Raw genomic sequence first — 21,785 nt, 5'->3', positions numbered from 1 at the left:
AGTATATAAATTATGTCTTGATTCTTTTGGCACAAGTGGTGGTGGTAGCTCCAGGGTTTTCCAGCATTAAAGAGAACTGAAGCTAGAAATGTTATACATTATGTTTAGGTTTTCTGAAGCATTTTATGCTATACACTATGTTTTAGGTTTCTGTACCATCCCAAGGCAATCACAGCCCTTTAGTAGTGAAGATCTGTGACTCCAAGGATACCCCGCCACAGTAGTTCTCCATTTTCTTTTCTGCTGATTTTCATGCTCTGTGCTGCTCTTAGTTGTTGAGCTTAGGGACTGATGCAAAATATATTGTATATAAAGAGCATAAATGTCACAATAATAGGCTGATTAGTAAATAATACAAATTATTAATGCACAGCAGCCCTGGAGCCTGTGCAATTAGCATCATTCATTAATAATACAGGCTTAAGGCCCTAAGCTTAGCTTCTAAACAGCTGCTCAGAGCGCACTGAGCATGTGAGTGTCACAGACGCTTCTGTTCCAGTATGGTGACCTCCAGTGATTCCAGTATGTTGACAACTTTGAAGGCCTGGGTCATTACTACTATAGAGATGCTGAACCATTAGGCTAGTTCAATAAGTTCAGTGGCATTTCAATGGCACTTCTAGCTATGTTTAAGGGTTCAGTTGCCCTTTAATAGGTACACTTTACAACAGGAGGGGGATCAACACGCTAGTGCCATGCGAAACTGCGTGGAAGTGCAAGGAATGAGTTTGACACTCATTAATGAATGGCATGAAGTCGCGCAACAACTGTGTCCATTTTTGCATGGCCTCAACTGCGATTGTAGTTGTAAATGACTCATTATTTCTGCAGTAAGATATAACATTCTTGAAAATAATTTTTTTCTGTTTTGACACGTGCTGAGGAGCAAACCTTTAAGTATTTTTTCACACTTTTTTCTGGGCCTCTAATTCTCTAAAGGGTCTAATATACCCCAAGTGTAAGTATGAATGCCCCCTAGCAACCAGATAGCTGCTGATTCTACAAACTGGAGAGCTACTGAACAAAAATGTAAATAAAAAAATAAAAATAAAAAATTGCAAATTGTCTCAAAATAATACCCTCTACATCATACTAAAAGTGAATCCAAAGGTGAACAACCCCTTTAAAAACCACCTGCACTGTTTATCAAGCTGCCAATAGAATAATGCGTTTAGCAGCTAAAACAAGTGCTTTTTTTTTTAAGAAGCCATATTTTATTTTATTTTTACCACCTACGGGTGGGCGATATCAGAAGAATCCAGGGTAATTCGATCATTTGGCCCTGGGGCCAAACGATCTAATTATAACGGCAGGTATAGGAAAAGTCGCTCCGGGGACCGCATCAACAAGACGATGCGGTCCCCGATCCCACTAGATTTTCTAACCTGCTCGATCGAGATCTGGCCGATTTGAGGCCAGATATCGGTTGGGCAGGCCCATCGGGAGTGCCCATACCCGGGCCGATTAGCTGCCGAATCAGTCCAAGGGACCAATATCGGCAGCTACTCTCGGCCTGTGTATGGGGACCTTTAGATGCTGTGATGGATGATTAGTTGTCACCTCTGCTGGATTAAGCAGCTGCTTACCTATAGTGCATATATTCATGACTGCTACCTATACTTTTAATATTATTAAGTTCCTGGGGCCATACTCAAATATCCAAATTGGGGCAAGTGTTATGTGTGGCCTTGCATGAAAGACTATTCTTTAGGACTCACAAGAGAATGCCTTGTTGTTTCTGGGAATCTTTTGATGGTTACTTCATATCAAACTATAACATATCAAACTATTATATTGTTACTTTTATGTCTCATTGAAAGAAAATCCTACATGGAAGTAAGAATGGGGGAGTATTCACTATACACATGCTAGACTTGCTTTACATGCAAATCTCTCAACTGCTTTTTGTATTTAAGTTCTAGATCACTTAAAAATTCAAGGACACTTCTAATGAATGCATTTTGCACATGATTGCATTTACTTTAAAATTGCAGTCAGTGCAGCCCTTCTAGCTGGATTGTCTCAACATGCCCCTAAAGTTTCAAACGACCTTCTAACCCTAAATTACGCCCCCTCTGATAAAAAAAACAACTGGCCAACCAAAAATGTGCTCTGTAGATACATTAATGGTTTTAAAAGAGGTACCATACTCATAGTTAGTACAGTATGGCTTAAAATATACTAAGCTATTATGAATTTAGAATACAACTCATGTGTTGCAGGGTGTTTCTTGCTGAGTAAAATGTATTTTCCAAATTCTTTATTTAAATGTTTTTAAAACCAGTTTTGTTAATCGTTGATCAGTCATGTTTCCTTTCAATCATACACTGTAAATCATCATAAATAAGTAGATAAATTATAAGTCTTACTGAAGATTCATATAAAAATATAGGGAATGTAATGCCATCTCCTGAAGGTTTAGTGATGTGACTTATTTTGTGGTAAATATATTAATATAGTTAATTAGTTAATTATTTTTGTAGGTATACTTCAATGTGATCCAGGATCAGTGCGAGATAAGACACAGATTTTCAGATTATTTTGCCATGAGTGCCAAAGAATTTTTCATGATCGTCTAATTAACAATGAAGACAAGCAGTATTTCCATGAAATGTTATCAGAAATGGCCAGTAAGTTAATGACAACCTAAATATAATATAATTTCATTACAGAGATTATACATGCCAGACAATGAAATCAATGAAAATTTACCTCATCATTTGCATGTCCAGATCAGGCATTATATACTTGTTTTGCAACCCAATTTTAAAGTACTACTATGTATTGCTATATTGACTAATCTAACCTTAATGCACCCTCCATTAGAAGATCACTTTATTTGTTATTCATTTACTAGGGTGTACATTAACTCCAGTTATACCTGGTAATATTTGTACTAACTATATTTGTAGTGTTCAGATCATTCAAGCTCCAATTAGTGCAATCTCTTTGTGCAGTTTTTTTAAAGGTATAATAAACCATCAGCAGTGTTGTTCTACCCAAATGGTTTTGGAGTACAACTTCTTCAAGATATTATAAAATAATTATGACTAGTAAAGCAACCATAGATAATGATAATTAGAGCAATATTGCACGCTAAAATGTTTTTCAAGTCCTCCAGTTACAGTGATGCACTTGGTGAAAAATGATCCTACAGCGAGAGTTCTGCATACTTTGTTAATGTGTAACTGTCTGTTCTTGCTTTGATATGATCCTTGTGCAAAGCTTAAAGCAATTTTAAATAGTTATGAATACCCAAACAACATTCCGAAGTTTGATACAATGTAGTATTGGCAAGCAAATACTACATGCACGCACAGCATTCTGAGATTGCTCTCAGTATGCTGGATAACATTAAGATGTCTCATTGGACAATTCTCTTGCATCTGTACTTAAGGTTGGAATGCCTACATAATAAACCTAGGGGACACAACAAAATTATTTTTTGTAAGCTTTGCATCCTCTTTAAGAATTATAATAATTACAAAAAAAGCTGCAGAACATATATGATTATGTGTAAAACATGTATAATATATTTATTAAATCTACAAGTATTATGAGTGTAACTGATATTTTTTTGACTGCAGGTAAGCATTTTGCTGTTCAGATTGATCCAGAATACTTTGTTACCAAACCAATCATTTTCGGAGATTTTACGAAGGTAAATTTATATGCGTGTCTATATATATATATATATATATATATATATATATATATAATGCATGGATGCATAGATTTTTAGATTTTTGTTAAGTGAAGTACCATCAATAGATGGGAATTTATTTTCTTATAGCACTACATTTATATTCCACTTATAGCACTAACAGTTGTACATACATAGTCACAGATTACAGCACTTTCTGGTGTACAGCACAAGGGAAGGCTCAAACTGGAGGCCAATGAGGGGGGAATTTGATTAATTGAATTCTTATTTAAAGCTTTGGATACCACTGTAAACCATAGTCATGTAATAAGCTAAGAGTTCTGATCCAGTTCTTGGATCTTACAAATTTGTTTGGACATTAGACTGTCCAAACAGTGCAGTTTTTTTGCATCGAGTGGGCTTGTGTGCATACACTATATTTCAATCATTTTTTTATCATACAATAGGGTTGATTCACTAAAGTGCGATAAAACGAGCGCTATTTATAGCATGCGTTAAAAATTTTATTGCTTCTTATTTTTCGCGACTTAACGCACAATTCACTAAAAGGATACTTGTGTTAATTTAGACGCGATGTTGCTTGCGTTATTTAAGTCACAATGAGCGTTTTTCTTGCGTTATTTTCCGCGCGTGTGTTAATTCCCACTGTGCGCGATATATTTCGCCGCTTGCTATGTTAGTGCACGGTTTAACACACAATTTTACGCATGTAACCATTATGTTCGTAAAACTACTTTTCTGCAAATGACCATTTCCCTGAAAACTGGAGGATGCATCACTCTAGGGCCAACACATACTTGACAAAAGTCCATGTTCTGTTGCCAAAAGCTCACAAACCACAATTTTCTTTAAGTACCGCCTGCCCTAGGTAGGTGTTAATTTTCGCACAGACTAATGCGATATTTAGCGCATCTAACGCTTCATATGTGTTTGTGAATCATGCGCTAGTATAATTTCTACGCGAGAATTAACACATGCGTTAAAATTAACGCATTGCAGTAGCGCGCTATTTAACACACGATAAACGACTTAACGCATACGACAATAATTTCGCGAATCGTGCGTTGTTTTTGCATCAATTTTAACGCAAAAAAGCATGCAATAAGCGTTATCGCACTTTAGTGAATCAACCCTAATATCTCAAATATCATTTATTTCTCTAAACATCTATAGGATAAAATCTTATTAATACAAAATCTGTCTGTTGCTGCCAAGAAGTATTTAACAGTACTTGCAGAAGAGCCACATATAATAAAGTATTTTGTGCCCATAAGTGTTAGCTTGCTTGAAACAATCTTCTAAATTGCCATCACATTTGCACATTGTATAATTTTTTAATTCCTTCTTAATTTTATATGTAGGTTGGAGTTGATAAAGCTGATAAAGTTTATGAAGATCTAACTGATATGGAGAAAATTAAATCAGTTTTACAGGATTACCTAGATGACTACAATTTGACTAATGCTAAAGATGTAAAGCTGGTGTTTTTCCAGGATGCAGTCGAGCATGTTTCCAGGTACTCAAACAGAGCTTTCAGCCAAATCTGTTTATAATTATTATTTGGTGGTACAGGTATGGAATTCATATTGAGAAACCTGTTATCTAGAAAGCTCGGAGGCAATCTCCTATAGAATTCATGTTAAGCAAATCATTCAAATGTTTGAAAATGATTTCAATTTTCTCTCAATTAAAACAGTTCCTTGTACTTGATAGTAACTGAACTAGCATATATCCATATTAATGGATTTGCTTTTTTATTCAATAATATGGGATTCCACAGGGTCACTGCAATTCAGTTTTTTTTGCCTCACAAAACCAGTTTTTAGTTAACTGGTAGTAACTATATTATATCCAGGTACTACAATTTATCGCAACTACAACTTTTGTTAAATATATCACAAGCGCGTAAATTGATTTTTAGGGCAAATGACTGTTCTGCAGTGTCATACATTTTTTGGTGAAGCTAAATGGGCAGGTTTCCTTATCACTAAACATAGATCCTAACTTATGAACTGTATTCTGTTTTAGTGTGTTTCCTGTGTGGCTGCACCTTCCTTCATACTAATATGTTTTCATGCATATTGTGATGGTAGTATTCTACAGCATATTTCTAAAGTATACGTTTTAGGGTTTTAATATATTACAACACATATTTAAACAAGTAATTTAGAAGTTAATTAAAGGTGTGTCCCATTTTTACCATTTTTTATATAACTTTTTCTATGATCATTAAATGTCAATATGCAGGATTGCACGGATGATCCGACAGGAAAGAGGAAATGCCCTATTAGTTGGTGTTGGTGGAACAGGCAAACAATCTCTAACCCGACTAGCAGCTCATATATGTGGATATAAATGCTTCCAGATAGAGCTTAGTCGTGGTTACAATTATGACAGCTTTCATGAAGATCTAAGGAAACTTTACAAAATGGCTGGAGTTGAAGATAAAAATATGGTTTTTCTCTTTACTGATACACAGGTAAGCCTAATTCTACAAACATCTACATGTGAGCAAGGGAAGCTTTTAGTAAGCAGCTTTTCTTTACTACCTTGTAGCTCTAATAGCTACTATGTATTCGATCTATCTATGTATAATCTTAACAATTAAAGCTGAAAATGTCATATAGAATGCCCATCATTGTCCTTACCTTCAGTATTAACACCACTGTTATTTCCTCTAAAACATTTTTATTTCCAGATATATAAGTTAAAAAAATCCAGTCACAGGTTTTAAAAGCTTGATTAGTATACATGTATTAATGATTTAATTAATGAGGCCTTGCTCATGCCTTACACTACTTTAATATGTCAGGATTGATACCTTTCTGAATAGTGGTTTCAATAGTTATAACTGTAGTATAATACACAAGGGTCATAACAGAAGTCTGACAACTTTTAGCTTCAAGACACAGGCTCATGTACTGTTTTAAAGTGAACATATAGCTTAAAAATAATTGCCTCCACTTCTAAAGGAGAAACTACACTATTTATTTGGCAAGGTGCATACCAATGTGTATTTTCTTGCTATGTAAGCCTGTGTTAGGCCACAACTCTTTTGGGGGGCAATTGTTTTTTAGAGATAGGTGCCCTTTTATTGTGGGAGCAATTTGTACTTTTACACTGGTTATGCTACAGCAGGGGGCTCAAACTCAATTTACCTGGGGGCCGCAGGAGGCAAAGTCAGGATGAGGCTGGGCCGCATAAGGGATTTCACAAAAAATTGGCTTTCAAGGGATAATGCAAGGCACGGTGGGCGGGAGCTGCTGATTGCGGAAATGATGTTATGCCATCATAACAGTTATTATGGGAAGACGTTCTGTGTGCACAATTAGCTCCTTAGCAGCTAATTGTGCACACAGAACGTCTTCCCATAATAACTGTTATGATGGCATAACGTAATTTCCGCAATCAGCAGCTCCCGCCCGTCATGCCTTGCATTATCCCATGAATCGTAATAAAAATCGCGATCCATTCATTGCTTTTGAGAAGGCGTTGGTGCGGGCCACAAAATATTGTACCGAGGGCCGCAAATGGCCCGCGGGCCGCGAGTTTGAGACCCCTGTGCTACAGTCTCCCAAACTGATATTCTAAAACATTAGAAGTTATAGAAGCTTCAAATGCTATAGTTTTGATGTTTTACAGGGCTGTCTGGTTTAAGACTGCATGTCCAATTTTTAGAGATCAAAACTTTGCCAATATGTTCTAGTATTGGGCCAATTCCAATACGCTGTTCCATTCTCCCATTCTTTATTGCATCTCTATTAATAGGATAGTCCCCTGGCATCATCCCTCCACCAAAAGACGTCACTCTCTGGACAGAGAGTTTTATAAGCTAACAATAGAAGCCATTCAGTTTTACTTTTGAAAGATATTTATATATATATTTGTGAAATGTGGTTCTGTATAAGAACTTTTATTAAGTTTAGTTTTTCTGTTAGAAAGTCTGTTTACAAAATAATACAACAAAATAAATCTGCTCAAGATAATTCGGTACATGGATTCAAGGATTTCTACAGTAATTTCTCTTGGTAATAGATTGTTGTGGAAGAATTCTTGGAAGACATAAACAACATGCTGAACTCAGGAGAGGTGCCTAACCTGTTTGAGAAAGATGAACTGGAGTATGTATTGGCTGCAACAAGGCCCAAAGCAAAGGAAGCTGGTATACCAGAAGGAAATAGGGATGAGGTATGTGTCTCTGGTAAATCTAATATTTATTCTTATAAGGACCAGTAATTATAAATTATTTAGTAAGTAGTGAATAGTAAACTATTTTCTCAGTTCACTACTAAATGTAATCAATGATATATGTATATATATATATATATATATATATATATATATATATATATATATATATAATGGATGTGTAGAAAGCACTCACAGCATATAAAAGTAAAACAAAAATTTATTTGTTTATTAGCTCATCGCATCTACGCGTTTCAATCCTAATAGGATCGTCATCAGATCCTGATGACGATCCTATTAGGATCGAAACGCGTAGATGCGATGAGCTAATAAACAAATAAATTTTTGTTTTACTTTTATATGCTGTGAGTGCTTTCTACACATCCATTGTTTACTTTTTGGTTAGCACCCGGCTAGTGCTCTTGAAACGGTGAGTGCCGATTTTTCTTTTGATTATATATATATATATATATATATATAGGTCTTACTGTGCAGTGATAGAAACATGTAAATACAGTTCAGTAGTCAAAGATTCTGGCATTAAGTATACTAAATGTAATTTCTTTGATATTTAGAGATTTATTGATATTATATTAACATCAATAGAGTGAAGGAAAGCCTGAGAGCGAAGGGTTTTTATTAACATAAAATATGTAGCAAATCAGCCATATCAGCACAGTGTTTAAGAAGGTCTCATTCCCACCTTCATTAGTTGCTTTATTATTCCCATGAAATGCCTCCTTGTATCGTTTTACATAGTCTGTTCCAGTAGCATACTCCTAGGTGTATGTGTGTGAAGGTGGAGTCTTGATGCACTGTATCACTGGAAAAACTTTTGTATGACTTGCACAGGTGATATAGTACTTGGAATTTCAGCAATTTTTTTTAATGCTCATTAGGTATTTCAGTATTTTATTAGTCGTGTACGTCAGAAGCTGCATATAGTTCTGTGCATGAGTCCAGTTGGAGAGGCATTTAGAGCAAGATGTCGTATGTTTCCATCTCTTGTAAATTGCTGCACCATTGACTGGTTTGTGCAGGTAAGTGTATACACAACATTCAGTGATGTTGTGTACAATTTCACTTAATTTTTGATTTATCACACCATCAGTTTGCCCCTTGAACAACTTAAAGAAAAACTAAAGCATAACTAAAGAAATAGACTAGAATTATTGAACATTATATTTTGGGCTTCTTTAACAATCCAAGGCACCCACGGCCCTTTAGCATGGAAGATATGTGCCTCTAAACATGCCCCAGTAGCTCCCCATCTTCTTTTTTGCTGATTTGCTGCACATGCTCTGTGCTGCTGTCAGTTATCTAAGTGTAGGGACTGACTCTGACACCAGTGCAATTAACATCAAAACTTAATAGCCATCCCTGTAGCATCAGCTTATAAGACAGGCCAACCTCATTTTCTGCTTGATAATTTGCGACAACCCCTAAGCTTAGCTTCTCAGCAGCTGCTCAGACTGAGCATGTGTACTAACAAAATCCATGACAGGGAGCTCCTGTGACAACTGTAAAGGCCTGGATCATTACTACTATAGAGAGGCTGAAACTGTAGGCTGGTGCATTTTACTATATAAAATGTTTAATATATAAAACGTGACATTTATTTTCTAGCCATTATTTTTACTTTAAGTTTAGTTCTGACAAAGCCATAAGGTCAGTTAGCTTATAAGTAAGGTCATTATGAAATTTGGTATGCACATTGTTTACAATTTGAATATTTGCATCATCCCACAATCTCGCATATGTACCAGAATGGGAGATCTTATGCCCATGCCCATGCCCTGGCTACACAATTATAGACTGTAAGTAGAAAGGTGGAATGTGAGGAGTGCAGCAATGAAAAATGGAAAGTGAAAGTGATTGCTATACCATGCATAGAGGCAGGAACAGTAGTTAAATTAAAATTTGAGCTTATAAGAGGTTCCCTGAAAATGGAAAATGTTGTAGACTCTATTTCCCTTTCAAGTAGCTTTAGGATAGAGTTAGGAGTTGCACAAAAGTGTTTTCTTTTGGAGCAAAATACACTCAAACAGGGTAAACATTTTAAATGTTTATTTACATGCAATTACATATTTTGTTCTGTGTGTTGTTCTCTTTAATAACATTTTAACTCAGAATTTGTTAATCACATCCTAGAGTGCAGTATGGCATGTAATATAGCCCAGCACATTTGAGTGTGGATTGTGTTTGGAATAATATTGTCTATATAGTATATTCATCCATTTTTAATGCTTCCATAAAAGCACTAAAAAGTTACTTAAATCATGCCCTTGTACCCTTTTTCTTAGAGTATTTTATTCCTTGCAAACAGAGGCCACTTTCCATATCTTTTAATGTTTTATTCATTTAAATTCTATGTATGTGTGGTCCTGGATAGCCGGTTAGCTAAAGGGCTATAGAGAGTTGTAATTTTACAACAGCTGGAAAACTGAAAACCAGACATCCATGTCTGATTTGACAAAATCATAAATATTTGTACCAAGCTATGATTTATCAATTATTATTGCAAAAATCCATTTCCCCGTTTCAATCCTTGTCACACTGTTTTATTTGCAGTGGCCCAAAGAAGCACTACTGTCTGTTTCACAAAAATTTTTCATTAACATCGACCTTGGCAGCGAGGGAATGAAGGCAAAGTTTTCTGAAATGTGTGTGGAGATCCATATGAGTGTCAATACTATGGCAGAAAAATATTATTCAGAGCTCAGAAGACGCTACTATACTACACCTACCTCATATCTTGAGTTAATTAATCTCTATCTGTCCATGCTGGGGGAGAAACGTAACCAGCTTGTTTCGGTGAGGCCTTTAGCAATGTTAATTAAAATGTAACAACTTTCATATACCTTACATATACCATACATTTTAATTAGGAATAAGGACTTTGTAATCAGTTGAATTACCTAGGTAACATGCATTTTACAAGGCATTTACATCTATTCATTTAAAAGAAAGGGAACATGATGTTAACATTTCCCTAGGATAAAATGGGAATTTGGGTATGTTCTCTAATATATTCATATAAAGTGAAAGGGAGTTAATTATATCAGCCCATGTCTTGCAAAGTATCTCAATCATGGTAATCTGTTTAATGAATACTTCTTAGGTTATTCAGTGAATGAAACCATTATAATTATATGGAGCTTAGCAAATCTGATTAAAAGAAAAAGTCAAATTCTGTTTTCAGAGTTTCAGTTATGCATGTCACTTATTTATTAGTCTTCCATCTCTTATTCATTGCTAATGGAGAAAATGCCTTTTATTTTTCCAGTTCGCTAACTGTTTGTACTCAATATTAATTTTACCCCCATCTGTTCCTCTTCCCTTAACAGGCAAATGTGTGTTTTTTATTTGACATAAAGTATGTCAGAATGTAGGGAATTTGTTCCCATATATACTGTAAGTTGCATATGTATGATATAATCTAGTGGTTTTCTGGTAATGTCTATGCCCATTTTTGCATGTTGCTGTTGTAAATGACCCCTTGCATCTACTTGAGCAGAGAGGAAAGTGCAGTTGGATAAAACCATAGAATAAGGAGATAAAAAAGCAGGTGGATAAAATTATGGATTAAGGGACGCCAAACAGGTTAAATACCTTAAGTAAAAAAGAAAAAAGGGAGCACTCATAGGCCAATATCTCCTTAGAAGTGCATAAAGAAAAGAACCCAAAAGTACTGGTAATATAGTGCCGGAAGTTGTAATGATTTTAAAATACCCAAAGTGCACACACAGGTCCATTCCCTCTCTTGGGTGGCTACTTACAAATAGCCATAAGGTCGTGTGTATTCAATGTTTGGTCATTCCGATATGAATTGAGATTGAAAAATAAAAATATAATATTATAGTACCGTTTATATTTAAAAACTTAAATGCATAGATGCCTACTCACACATGGTGCAGTGATTAGAGAATCTAGCATATAATCTAAAGGCAAGACTACTCAGATATTTGCCTTGCTGCTTTTATACACAGGTCTCCACAGTGAGAATTTGGCTGATCCTCTGAACCGCTTTCTCAGGGGGTGTGTGGTTATCTAACTGGTTCGCTTATAAAGGTTGCACATACACTATGCACTCACCGACTTTAGTCCCATGATCCATTTTAATTTTTTGGGCCAGTAGTTTTCCTAACAATTATCATAGTTTGATGTCATGCTTTGTAAGACATAAAGCAATTAAAATCTTGTGTAGGAATCCTATTAAAAAAGGGGAGTTATAAATTACTGTAAGAAATTATAGTTGTTTAGCTAAAACATAAGAGGTACCATTGTTCAATGAGTGGATAGAGTATGCACAACCTTTATAAGAGGAACCAGTTAGATGATTACACACCCCTTTAGAATTGATGGATCCGCGAAACATGTCAGTAAAGCGTGGTCTTGCCAAATTCTCATGGAAAATATTTGATTACTCTGTACCTTTGATTAAACGCTACACAATTTAATCATTGTACAATGTGTGAGTAGGCATTTATACATTTAAGTTTTAAATTTAAATAAACATTATTATAATATTATATTTTTATTTTTCAATCTCAATTAATATTAGTGGAGGAGTGACTGCACATTGACTATTGTGATATAGGCATAACCTCATGGCTGTGTTACACCTCACTTTAATAGGGGGCTAATCTGCATTGGCAAGGCACATATGAAATTTACAAGACAAATTTTTAATTTACTTCTCTGGATAAAATATTAGGGACCCATTCATTAAAGTATGAATTTCGGATTATTATAAGTATGATTGGAAAAAAATCGTAGAAACCACAATAATTTCTGATGTTCGAAAATGTTATGAAAATTCTTTTCTTGGATGTACGAAAAATCGTGGTGGCGATCGAAAGTTACTAAATGTTCGTATTGGAATGATCGTAAACGGCTTGAAAACCTTTCTTACTTTGAAGCTTTCTATATGACTCAATGGCACTCGGCAGCTCCAACCTGGCAAAAAGATAATCACAATACCAAAGCTTGAATGAATAACAAAACTTTTGTTGTCGTTGCGCAAAGTACAAAGAGTACAACGTTTTCGTGGAATAACAAACGTATCACGAAAAAGTCGTACTTCTTAACAATATTATTGTTAACAGTATGAAAAGTTCTAAACTTTAGAAAAAATACAAATTTTTTCTAATTGTGGTCATCGTGCTTTAATGTATGGGCCCCTTAGTGTAATCAATGCATAATATTTTTATATTTTTTAAACATAATAGATTGAAAATATTACAATAAAAACACTCTTCTTAAATGATTTTGAGTTATTTGACCATCATGTGCAAAAGCTATTTGCTCATGACCTCAGTTATTACTGGACACCTTTTAATCTTATAGGAAAAGTAGCCACTGGGAGAAAAAAGGGAAAAACATTCTTTGTATGTATACATTCTTTGTATAGAATTGTGAACTTATAACAACAATCATCTTTCAGTTATGAGACTAGGCAGACATAGTAGCCCTGTCAATATATCTTTGCACACTAAAATGATACTTTCAAATCAATCCACTCCAAATAAATAACCTTGGAAAACAAGCTTTATTTTGGTTTAAATGGCAAAGTTTCATGCTACAACAGCTAAAAGAGGTATTTTCTTTTTTCTTTTCTACCAGATAGATAACTCATATATTTAGCATTCTCAACAGCAAATATACAGGTCCTTCTCAAAAAAATAGCATATTGTGATAAAGTTCATTATTTTCTGTAATGTAATGATAAACATTAGACTTTCATATATTTTAGATTCATTACACACAACGGAAGTAGTTCAAGCCTTTTATTGTTTTAATATTGATGATTGTGGCATACAGCTCATGAAAACCCAAAATTCCTATCTCAAAAAATTAGCATATTTCATCCGACCAATAAAAGAAAAGTGTTTTTAATAGAAAAAAAATCAACCTTCAAATAATTATGTTCAGTTATGCACTCAATACTTGGTCGGGAATCCTTTTGCAGAAATGACTGCTTCAATGCGGCGTGGCATGGAGGCAATCAGCCTGTGGCACTGCTGAGGTGTTATGGAGGCCCAGGATGCTTCAATAGTGGCCTTAAGCTCATCCGGAGTGCTGGGTCTTGTGTCTCTCAACTTTCTCTTCACAATATCCCACAGATTCTCTATGGGGTTCAGGTCAGGAGAGTTGGCAGGCCAATTGAGCACAGTAATGCCATGGTCAGTAAACCATTTACCAGTGGTTTTGGCACTGTGAGCAGGTGCCAGGTCGTGCTGAAAAATGAAATCTTCATCTCCATAAAGCTTTTCAGCAGATGGAAGCATGAAGTGCTCCAAAATCTCCTGATAGCTAGCTGCATTGACCCTGCCCTTGATAAAACACAGTGGACCAACACCAGCAGCTGACATGGCACCCCAGACCATCACTGACTGTGGGTACTTGACACTGGACTTCAGGCATTTTGGCATTTCCCTCTCCCCAGTCTCCCTCCAGACTCTGGCACCTTGATTTCCAAATGACATGCAAAATTTGCTTTCATCCGAAAAAAGTAATTTGGACCACTGAGCAACAGTCCAGTGCTGCTTCTCTGTAGCCCAGGTCAGGCGCTTCTGCCACTGTTTCTGGTTCAAAACTGGCTTGACCTGGGGAATGCGGCACCTGTAGCCCATTTCCTGCACACGCCTGTACACGGTGGCTCTGGATGTTTCTACTCCAGACTCAGTCCACTGCTTCCGCAGGTCCCCCAAGGTCTGGAATCGGTCCTTCTTGACAATCTTCCTCAGGGCCCGGTCACCTTGTCTCGTTGTGCGGCGTTTTCTGCCACACTTTTTCCTTCCCACAGACTTCCCACTGAGGTGCCTTGATACAGCACTCTGGGAACAGCCTATTCGTTCAGAAATTTCTTTCTGTGTCTTACCCTCTTGCTTGAGGGTGTCAATGATGGCCTTCTGGACAGCAGTCAGATCGGCAGTCTTACCCATGATTGCGGTTTTGAGTAATGAACCAGGCTGGGAGTTTTTAAAAGCCTCAGGAATCTTTTGCAGGTGTTTAGAGTTAATTCGTTGATTCAGATGATTAAGTTAATAGCTCATTTAGAGAACCTTTTCATGATATGCTAATTTTTTGAGATAGGAATTTTGGGTTTTCATGAGCTGTATGCCACAATCATCAATATTAAAACAATAAAAGGCTTGAACTACTTCAGTTGTGTGTAATGAATCTAAAATATATGAAAGTCTAATGTTTATCATTACATTACAGAAAATAATGAACTTTATCACAATATGCTAATTTTTTGAGAAGGACCTGTAGTTGAAATTGCATTTACTAAGATTATTTTTTTCTCAAGATGTGCTTTACACTAAAATATTATCTTTTTCAAGGCCCGAGATCGTGTAAAGAATGGACTAAGCAAACTTCTGGAGACAAATGTACTTGTTGATAAAATGAAGGTTGAGCTGTCAGCTTTGGAACCAGTACTGAAGCAGAAATCAGTTGATGTTGATGCCTTAATGGAGAAATTATCAGTGGATCAAGAAAATGCAGATCAGGTTAGTAGTGGCTCTCCTTGAAAAGGCCTATGATTAGCAAGAAAACACTTCTATTTACTAAAGCATTTTTGAATTACTCCACTGGTTTTACAACTAAACTGCCAAGTCTGAGATTGTAAAAACTATTATATCCTGTAAACAAAGTTTGAAAAAATCAGTGGATCCAGTGCATGCAATTGATGCCTAAGATAAGTTTGTTGTTGTGGTTTTGTGGAAAAATGTTTTCTTTGTTTTTGTGACAAATAATATCAAAAATTGCAAATGCCTCAAAAAAGCTAACTTTCTATTTTACATTTATTGTATATTTAGTTGATTCTGCCTTTTGGAATAAATCATATATGCTACAAATTAGCGGAAGTAGTTTGAAATGCCTCAAATAATTTGGACTTCTTCATGTAGGGTAGGACATACATTTGTTGTCTTCAAAATAGAATTTTGCCATTTTTATAGTTATGATGCATGCTGTAAACTGGTATTTCCAGTAATGTAAAAATACATTTTTTTGCTAAAGCCTTCAATAAAATAAAAAAAGATGGTTATTAATAACACAGGCAAAACTTGGCTCACCCTAAAAGGTCTTATAAACCAGAAGTAAATTGGTGATCTGTTGATATGGCTTACTACACCATGGCAAACTTTGCCCACATTACTCTATTATCCTTATTAATAACAAAGACAAGATTTTATTCGAGTTAGGTGATCAAACATTGGTAGGCTTGTCAAGTAGCTCAATACATGTTTTATTACCACAGAAGAACCACATTACTTTATTCTTTTTTGCAGGTAAGACGTATTGTAAAAGAAGATGAAGCAGTTGCAAAAGTGAAGGCAGAAGAGACACAAGCAATCGCAGATGATGCCCAAAGGGACCTAGATGAAGCTATGCCAGCTCTAGAAGCAGCAAATAAAGCTTTGGACTCTTTAGATAAGGCAGACATATCAGAAATCAGAGTGTTCACTAAGCCACCAGACCTTGTCATGACTGTGATGGAAGCCATATGCATTCTACTTAATGCAAAGTGAGAAATTCATGATGATTTTTCATATTTTGGCAGAATTAAATAATTTTGCTGAAATTAATTCTAGTTTAATATCCTACAGATTATTTATATTAAAATAAGTTCCCTATTGAAGAATCTTAAAAAAACTACATATCAGTAAATATTGTCCACCACAATTTTGTGATGTTATGTTTGCTTTCTACGAGATCACTTGACTGGAAATAACACAGCTTTAACTGTAACAGAATGTCAGGTATCCATACCCTTGGTGTTAGTACAGGTATGGGATCCGTTATACGGAAACCCGTTATCCAGAAAGTTCCGAATTACAGAATGGCCATCTCCCATAGACTCCATTATAAGCAAATAATTCTAAATTTTAAAAGTCATTTCCTTTTTCTCTGTAATAATAAAACAGTAACCTGTACTTGATCCCAACTAAGATAGAATCAATTCTTATTGGAGGCAAAACAAGCCTATTGGGTTTATTTATTATTTATATGATTTTTTAGCAGACTTAAGGTATGGAGATCCAAATTACGGAAAGATCCCTTATGCGGAAAACCCCAGGTCCTGAGCATTCTGGGTAACAGGTCCCATACCTTTACAGGGCTTTATACAAGCCAGATGGTAGAGCATAGAGCTTAAAATGGCAGTTTTTCAATTTTGAATTACTCAATGGCACATACTATTAGAAAAGTATATTATTCTTGAAAAAGGTTTAAAATGTTAACATGAAGTTAAACTAGTTTTATTTTCAAAGTTTCTTTTTATCAAGTTAAACCTTTACATAATCATCTGCATGTGGATCAAGAATTAGCCCTTAAATTTTGGAAAAAAAATGCTCAGTTTCATCTGTAATATTTTAATGTTTTTTTTTCATTTTTTTTTAATGTTATCAGGCCAGACTGGTCAGCAGCAAAGCAACTGCTCGGAGATTCAAATTTTCTTAAAAGGCTTTTAGAATATGACAAAGAAAATATAAAGCCTCAGATTTTGCTAAAGCTGCAGAAGTACGTTAATAACCCGGACTTTGTACCTGAAAAGGTTGAAAAAGTGTCCAAGGCATGCCGCTCAATGTGTATGTGGGTAAGAGCCATGGATTTGTATTCCCGAGTACTTAAAGATGTGGAGCCAAAAAAACAGAAACTGGCAGCTGCACAGGTAATTTGCTTTAATTTCTCAATATAAACAGTGCTTCCTTCAGGTGAGGAATATTTAATATTAATTTAATCTTCTTTTCTACAGGCTGAGCTAGATGCTACAATGTCTACCCTTAGAGATAAGCAACAAAAGCTCAAATCAGTGGAAGAGCAAATTAAAGCCCTGCAAGATCAATATGACAAAAGCCTTAGTGAAAAAGAAAGCTTAGGTATTTATGGACACTCTCTTCTTGCTTTTTGACAAGTTTACACAGATCTAATGTAAGTGCTCAATACAGTCCATAGTGTTATGGAAAAGACTAACATCAGTATGATGAGACAGCCGTTATCAATTGAAACATGCAGTTAGAGGCAGGCAGAGACACTAGCTATGTAGCATTTCAGCTCTGTTGCTAATACTTTTCAACAGAATTACTTTTCACAATGACTGATCCTATTTTAAGCTTATGCATATTCTACCATACCTTATTGCTGGTCTACTTCCAAAAGCACACCTCAGCAATAGGCGAAATGCTTTTCATATTTTACCATACCTTATTGCTGGTCTACTTCCAAAAGCACACCTTGGCAATAGGCAGCCTCATGTAGTACCCACCAGCTACAGCTAATAGGGGAGACCCAATTACAGACATTTATTCCTTTTCCATTCTTTTTGCTTTAAAGTGGACCTGTCACCCAGACATAAAAAGCTGTATAATAAAAGCCCTTTTCAAATTAAACAAGAAACCCAATATCATTTTGTTATTACCACATCCATACCCATTATAAAAGCATTTAAAAATCCCAGCTGTCAATCATATATTGCCTGCCTCGCAGAGGGGCAGAGAGTTACTTTCACTTTCAATTCAGAACTTTTTAGATTTTGCTGCACTCCTCACATTTCTCCTCCCTCTGCACCATGTAATTTTGTAACCAGTGTATGGACATGGGCATCATGTCCCCCCATACTGGCACAGAAACAAGATTATACACAGGATGCAGTGCCTGCTTTGATAACAGTGTCCACAAAATGGTGCCGGCCTGCTTGCTGCATTTGTCAATTCCAAGGCTGAAGAAAATAAAATCAAAATAATTTATATAGTGTAAGTAAAGTTTATTTTGCTTGACAAACACAATAGAAAACAATTTGAAATGATTTCTTAAGGTGACAGGTCCCCTTTAAGTCTAAAGGTTAAACAAACTGTTCAGAAAAAACATTTTTTTAATAGTTAAACATCTTAACCATACATACAGTTAATTTGTATAGTCTATTTTATTTAGTACAAAACCCCCATACTTTAGAATATCATCTTTGCTTTTGATACAAATTATGGTGATAAAAAGGTTGAAGTAGAAGTAAATGGTCTGCTACCTTTTGCTCTGAAGATGATTTCTCTATTACCTTCAACATTTACAATATTCATGTAACTAAAGTGTCGTAGCAACAAGCGTTAACTCCAAATTCTACCTACAACTTTTTCTTCATGTGAACAGAACCTTCTTCTGTTTGTAAATGCAACTGCTAAAAGCCTAAGGAGCCTTAAGAGCCTGGTGTGGACCACAACACAGTCCCTCCCCTCTACACATGGACACCAAGATCAATACATTATCTATTAAAACTCAGCTGAGAAGCAGCAAGTGAACAAAATTGTGTTATATTGATGATTCACTAAGAAATCACTTATGAAATGGAATTTGAAAATACATTGAAATGGAATTTGAAATAAATAATGTTGACAAGTAAAAGGTGTTTTAAAGTACACAGAAATAATGTTTTCCTGATATTTCTGTAGCAAAAACAATGGCTCTTACACAGGCACGTCTTAACCGTGCTGGAAAACTAACCTCAGCCTTAGGGGATGAGCAGGTCCGATGGAAGGAGAGCATTGCTAATTTTGAAGAAGAAATTTCCAATGTAATAGGAAACGTTTTCATTGCCGCTGCTTGTGTTGCCTACTTTGGTGCTTTTACTGCAGTGTATAGACAGTTGGTAAGTTCACACTTTATGCCTTTTTTAAATGTTTCTGATGTCTCATGTACTTCTGTTTTGATGTTACTGATGTGATATCATTTGAGTGCACACATGGTCTTATGAGAGTGTTAAAGCATTATTGGACTGCTTTGTTGTTTATAGAGGTGTATGTGTTATATTCATCCTTAGGCTTAAGTACTGTTTAGGGACAGATTTATTAAAGTGTGAAATTAGAGCTCACCACAGTAAAATTCTACTACTCTCCATTCAATTTTTTGAGATTTTAAGAGTAATATTTATTAAATGGATTTCTAATAGAAATAAGTGCAATAGCATTGTACTGTGGTGAGCTCTTATTTTTATACTTTGATAAATATGCCCCATTTTGCCTGCAACCATTGTTAAACAGCCAGTAGTTCAAACACTCACCAGCACGTTAGCAGCACTACATTGGAGGGCCAATAGTTGTCTGCAAGATAAGTAACATATTCATGCATGCTTTCATGAGCTGACATATCAGAAAAGTTCCCTGTACTTGTAAATTATACTAACTGTATTATCCCTGTACTTGTAATTATCCTAACCCATCCCCATCCATTGGGGATTGCTGGGCTCTAATAACAAAGTAGCCATGTAGGCACTTATGTAATCCTACGTAGATAGATGTAGTAAAAATAAAGATAGTTTAGTACTAAGTAACAGGGTACGCTAATCCTAGCAACCAGGCAGTGGAAAAGAGGAAAATAAGTAAACAAAAGTAACAATAACATTAATACTAAAACTGTAGCCTCACGGAGCAATAGTTTTTGGATCAGTGAACCCCAACAACCAGATAGCAGTTTGTATTTCCAAGCTGTAAAGAGGCGAAAGAGGAAAACAAACAATGCAAAAACCATGAAAAGTAAAGACCAATTGAAAAAGGTCTAAAATATGACATTCTGTAACATACTAAATATGAATTTAATGGTGTGCACTTTAGCAGTTCATAAAGCTGGAGTTCTCTGACTGCTGTAATTTATTACATATTCTGCCGTTTTTTCTTAGATGAGTTCCATTCCAATATTATGTTTAATATGGAAGATGGTAAAAATGTTGACAGAATTTTGTTTCACAGAATGCCTGTGTAGTATTGCTGTAGTCACTTGCACAAGTGCAAGATCCACGCAAGCACAAAACTCGCATCAATGGTGTATAGTTTACATTCATGTCATTATGGGCACCAATTGGGTGGTTTCCAGACATTTCACATTATTTAATCCTGAGTGATATTTCAGCCACAAAATGCAAAACTTATTTTTAAAATTCTAGTAACTTCAGGCCATACTGTGACCTTAAGCTGGCCATACTTAGCAGATTTGGCAATAAATCCACATATAGCAAATTAAACATTGTTTGTCCATTTGTCATTATAATTTACTGGCTGGGTTAAAATCTAAATTAACAAAAATATTGCACAAGCAACAAGTCATTTTCCAAACTGTGGCCCTAACACTTAGGTGGATGTCATCTTGGAGAACTAACTACTTAATAGTCTCCTGGTTGAGCCCAATAATGCTATTTCTAAGCTATCTTGCCTAACACTTCCTATACATGTTTTATGGCAGGAAATGCTATCCACTATCTTTACCTTTTTTGCAGGATCTCTGTGGTTTTTTTTTTGGTTGCTGACTTAATCCTGGGGCCTTGTGCTCCAGGCTCCTCAGCACATCCACCCCTGGTAAAGAAAAAGAGGCATGTGATCACTCCCATTATATAAACTTTAGGCATGATTTTTTCACAAGATTCCTGTGCCAGTTTGGGAAACCTTCTCAGTCCTACAGGGCATGCTGCATGTAATGAGCCACAAGGGAATTAACCTCTTGGCCCCCTATAGCATATTTGTCAAATGTTAGAACAGGGATTAAAAAGGATTATGGAATATGCCTGATAGTCTAAAATATCAAGCAATAAATTATTCCTTTAGTGTATAATGCTTTTAAAACATTGCAAAAATGTACAAGCTCCTTATTAAAGGGATTTTGTAACCAGAAAACATGTTTTTTTTGTTTTTTTTCCCCAAAACACATCAGTTAATAGTACTGCTCCAATGTAAGCTTGCATTGCAATCCATTTTTTAGAAGAGTAAACAGATTTTTTTATATTTAATTTTGAAATTTTATATGGGGTTAGATATGTTCGTTTCCCAGGTGCCCTCAGTCATGTGACTTGTGCTCTGATAAACTTCAGTCATACTTTACTGCTTAACTGCAAGATGTAGGTAAACAGAAAACAGTTCCCTGACACCTGCATTGCTAAAAATTT

At 35.6% G+C, this 21,785-nt stretch overlaps 1 protein-coding gene across 3 annotated transcripts in view; it reads left to right on the top strand.

Annotated features, from left to right (window-relative positions):
* dnah6 (dynein, axonemal, heavy chain 6) overlaps nucleotides 1–21,785 on the top strand; it is a 158,292-nt gene that overhangs the window by 89,717 nt on the left and 46,790 nt on the right. For all 3 annotated transcript variants that reach the window (XM_031903411.1, XM_031903410.1, XM_031903413.1), the window contains 12 exons: nucleotides 2,484–2,630; nucleotides 3,588–3,661; nucleotides 5,026–5,180; nucleotides 5,912–6,143; nucleotides 7,700–7,852; nucleotides 8,752–8,892; nucleotides 10,424–10,666; nucleotides 15,202–15,369; nucleotides 16,153–16,388; nucleotides 17,273–17,534; nucleotides 17,619–17,742; nucleotides 19,306–19,502. In XM_031903411.1, coding sequence (XP_031759271.1) covers nucleotides 2,484–2,630; nucleotides 3,588–3,661; nucleotides 5,026–5,180; nucleotides 5,912–6,143; nucleotides 7,700–7,852; nucleotides 8,752–8,892; nucleotides 10,424–10,666; nucleotides 15,202–15,369; nucleotides 16,153–16,388; nucleotides 17,273–17,534; nucleotides 17,619–17,742; nucleotides 19,306–19,502 — 2,132 coding nt within the window. The remainder of the gene's footprint in view (nucleotides 1–2,483; nucleotides 2,631–3,587; nucleotides 3,662–5,025; nucleotides 5,181–5,911; nucleotides 6,144–7,699; nucleotides 7,853–8,751; nucleotides 8,893–10,423; nucleotides 10,667–15,201; nucleotides 15,370–16,152; nucleotides 16,389–17,272; nucleotides 17,535–17,618; nucleotides 17,743–19,305; nucleotides 19,503–21,785) is intronic.

Source organism: Xenopus tropicalis, chromosome 1 (assembly GCF_000004195.4).
Source record: "Xenopus tropicalis strain Nigerian chromosome 1, UCB_Xtro_10.0, whole genome shotgun sequence".
Taxonomy (NCBI): domain Eukaryota; kingdom Metazoa; phylum Chordata; class Amphibia; order Anura; family Pipidae; genus Xenopus; species Xenopus tropicalis.
The sequence above is the reverse complement of the archived record's forward strand: the minus strand, read 5'-3'. Positions and strand labels throughout refer to the sequence as shown.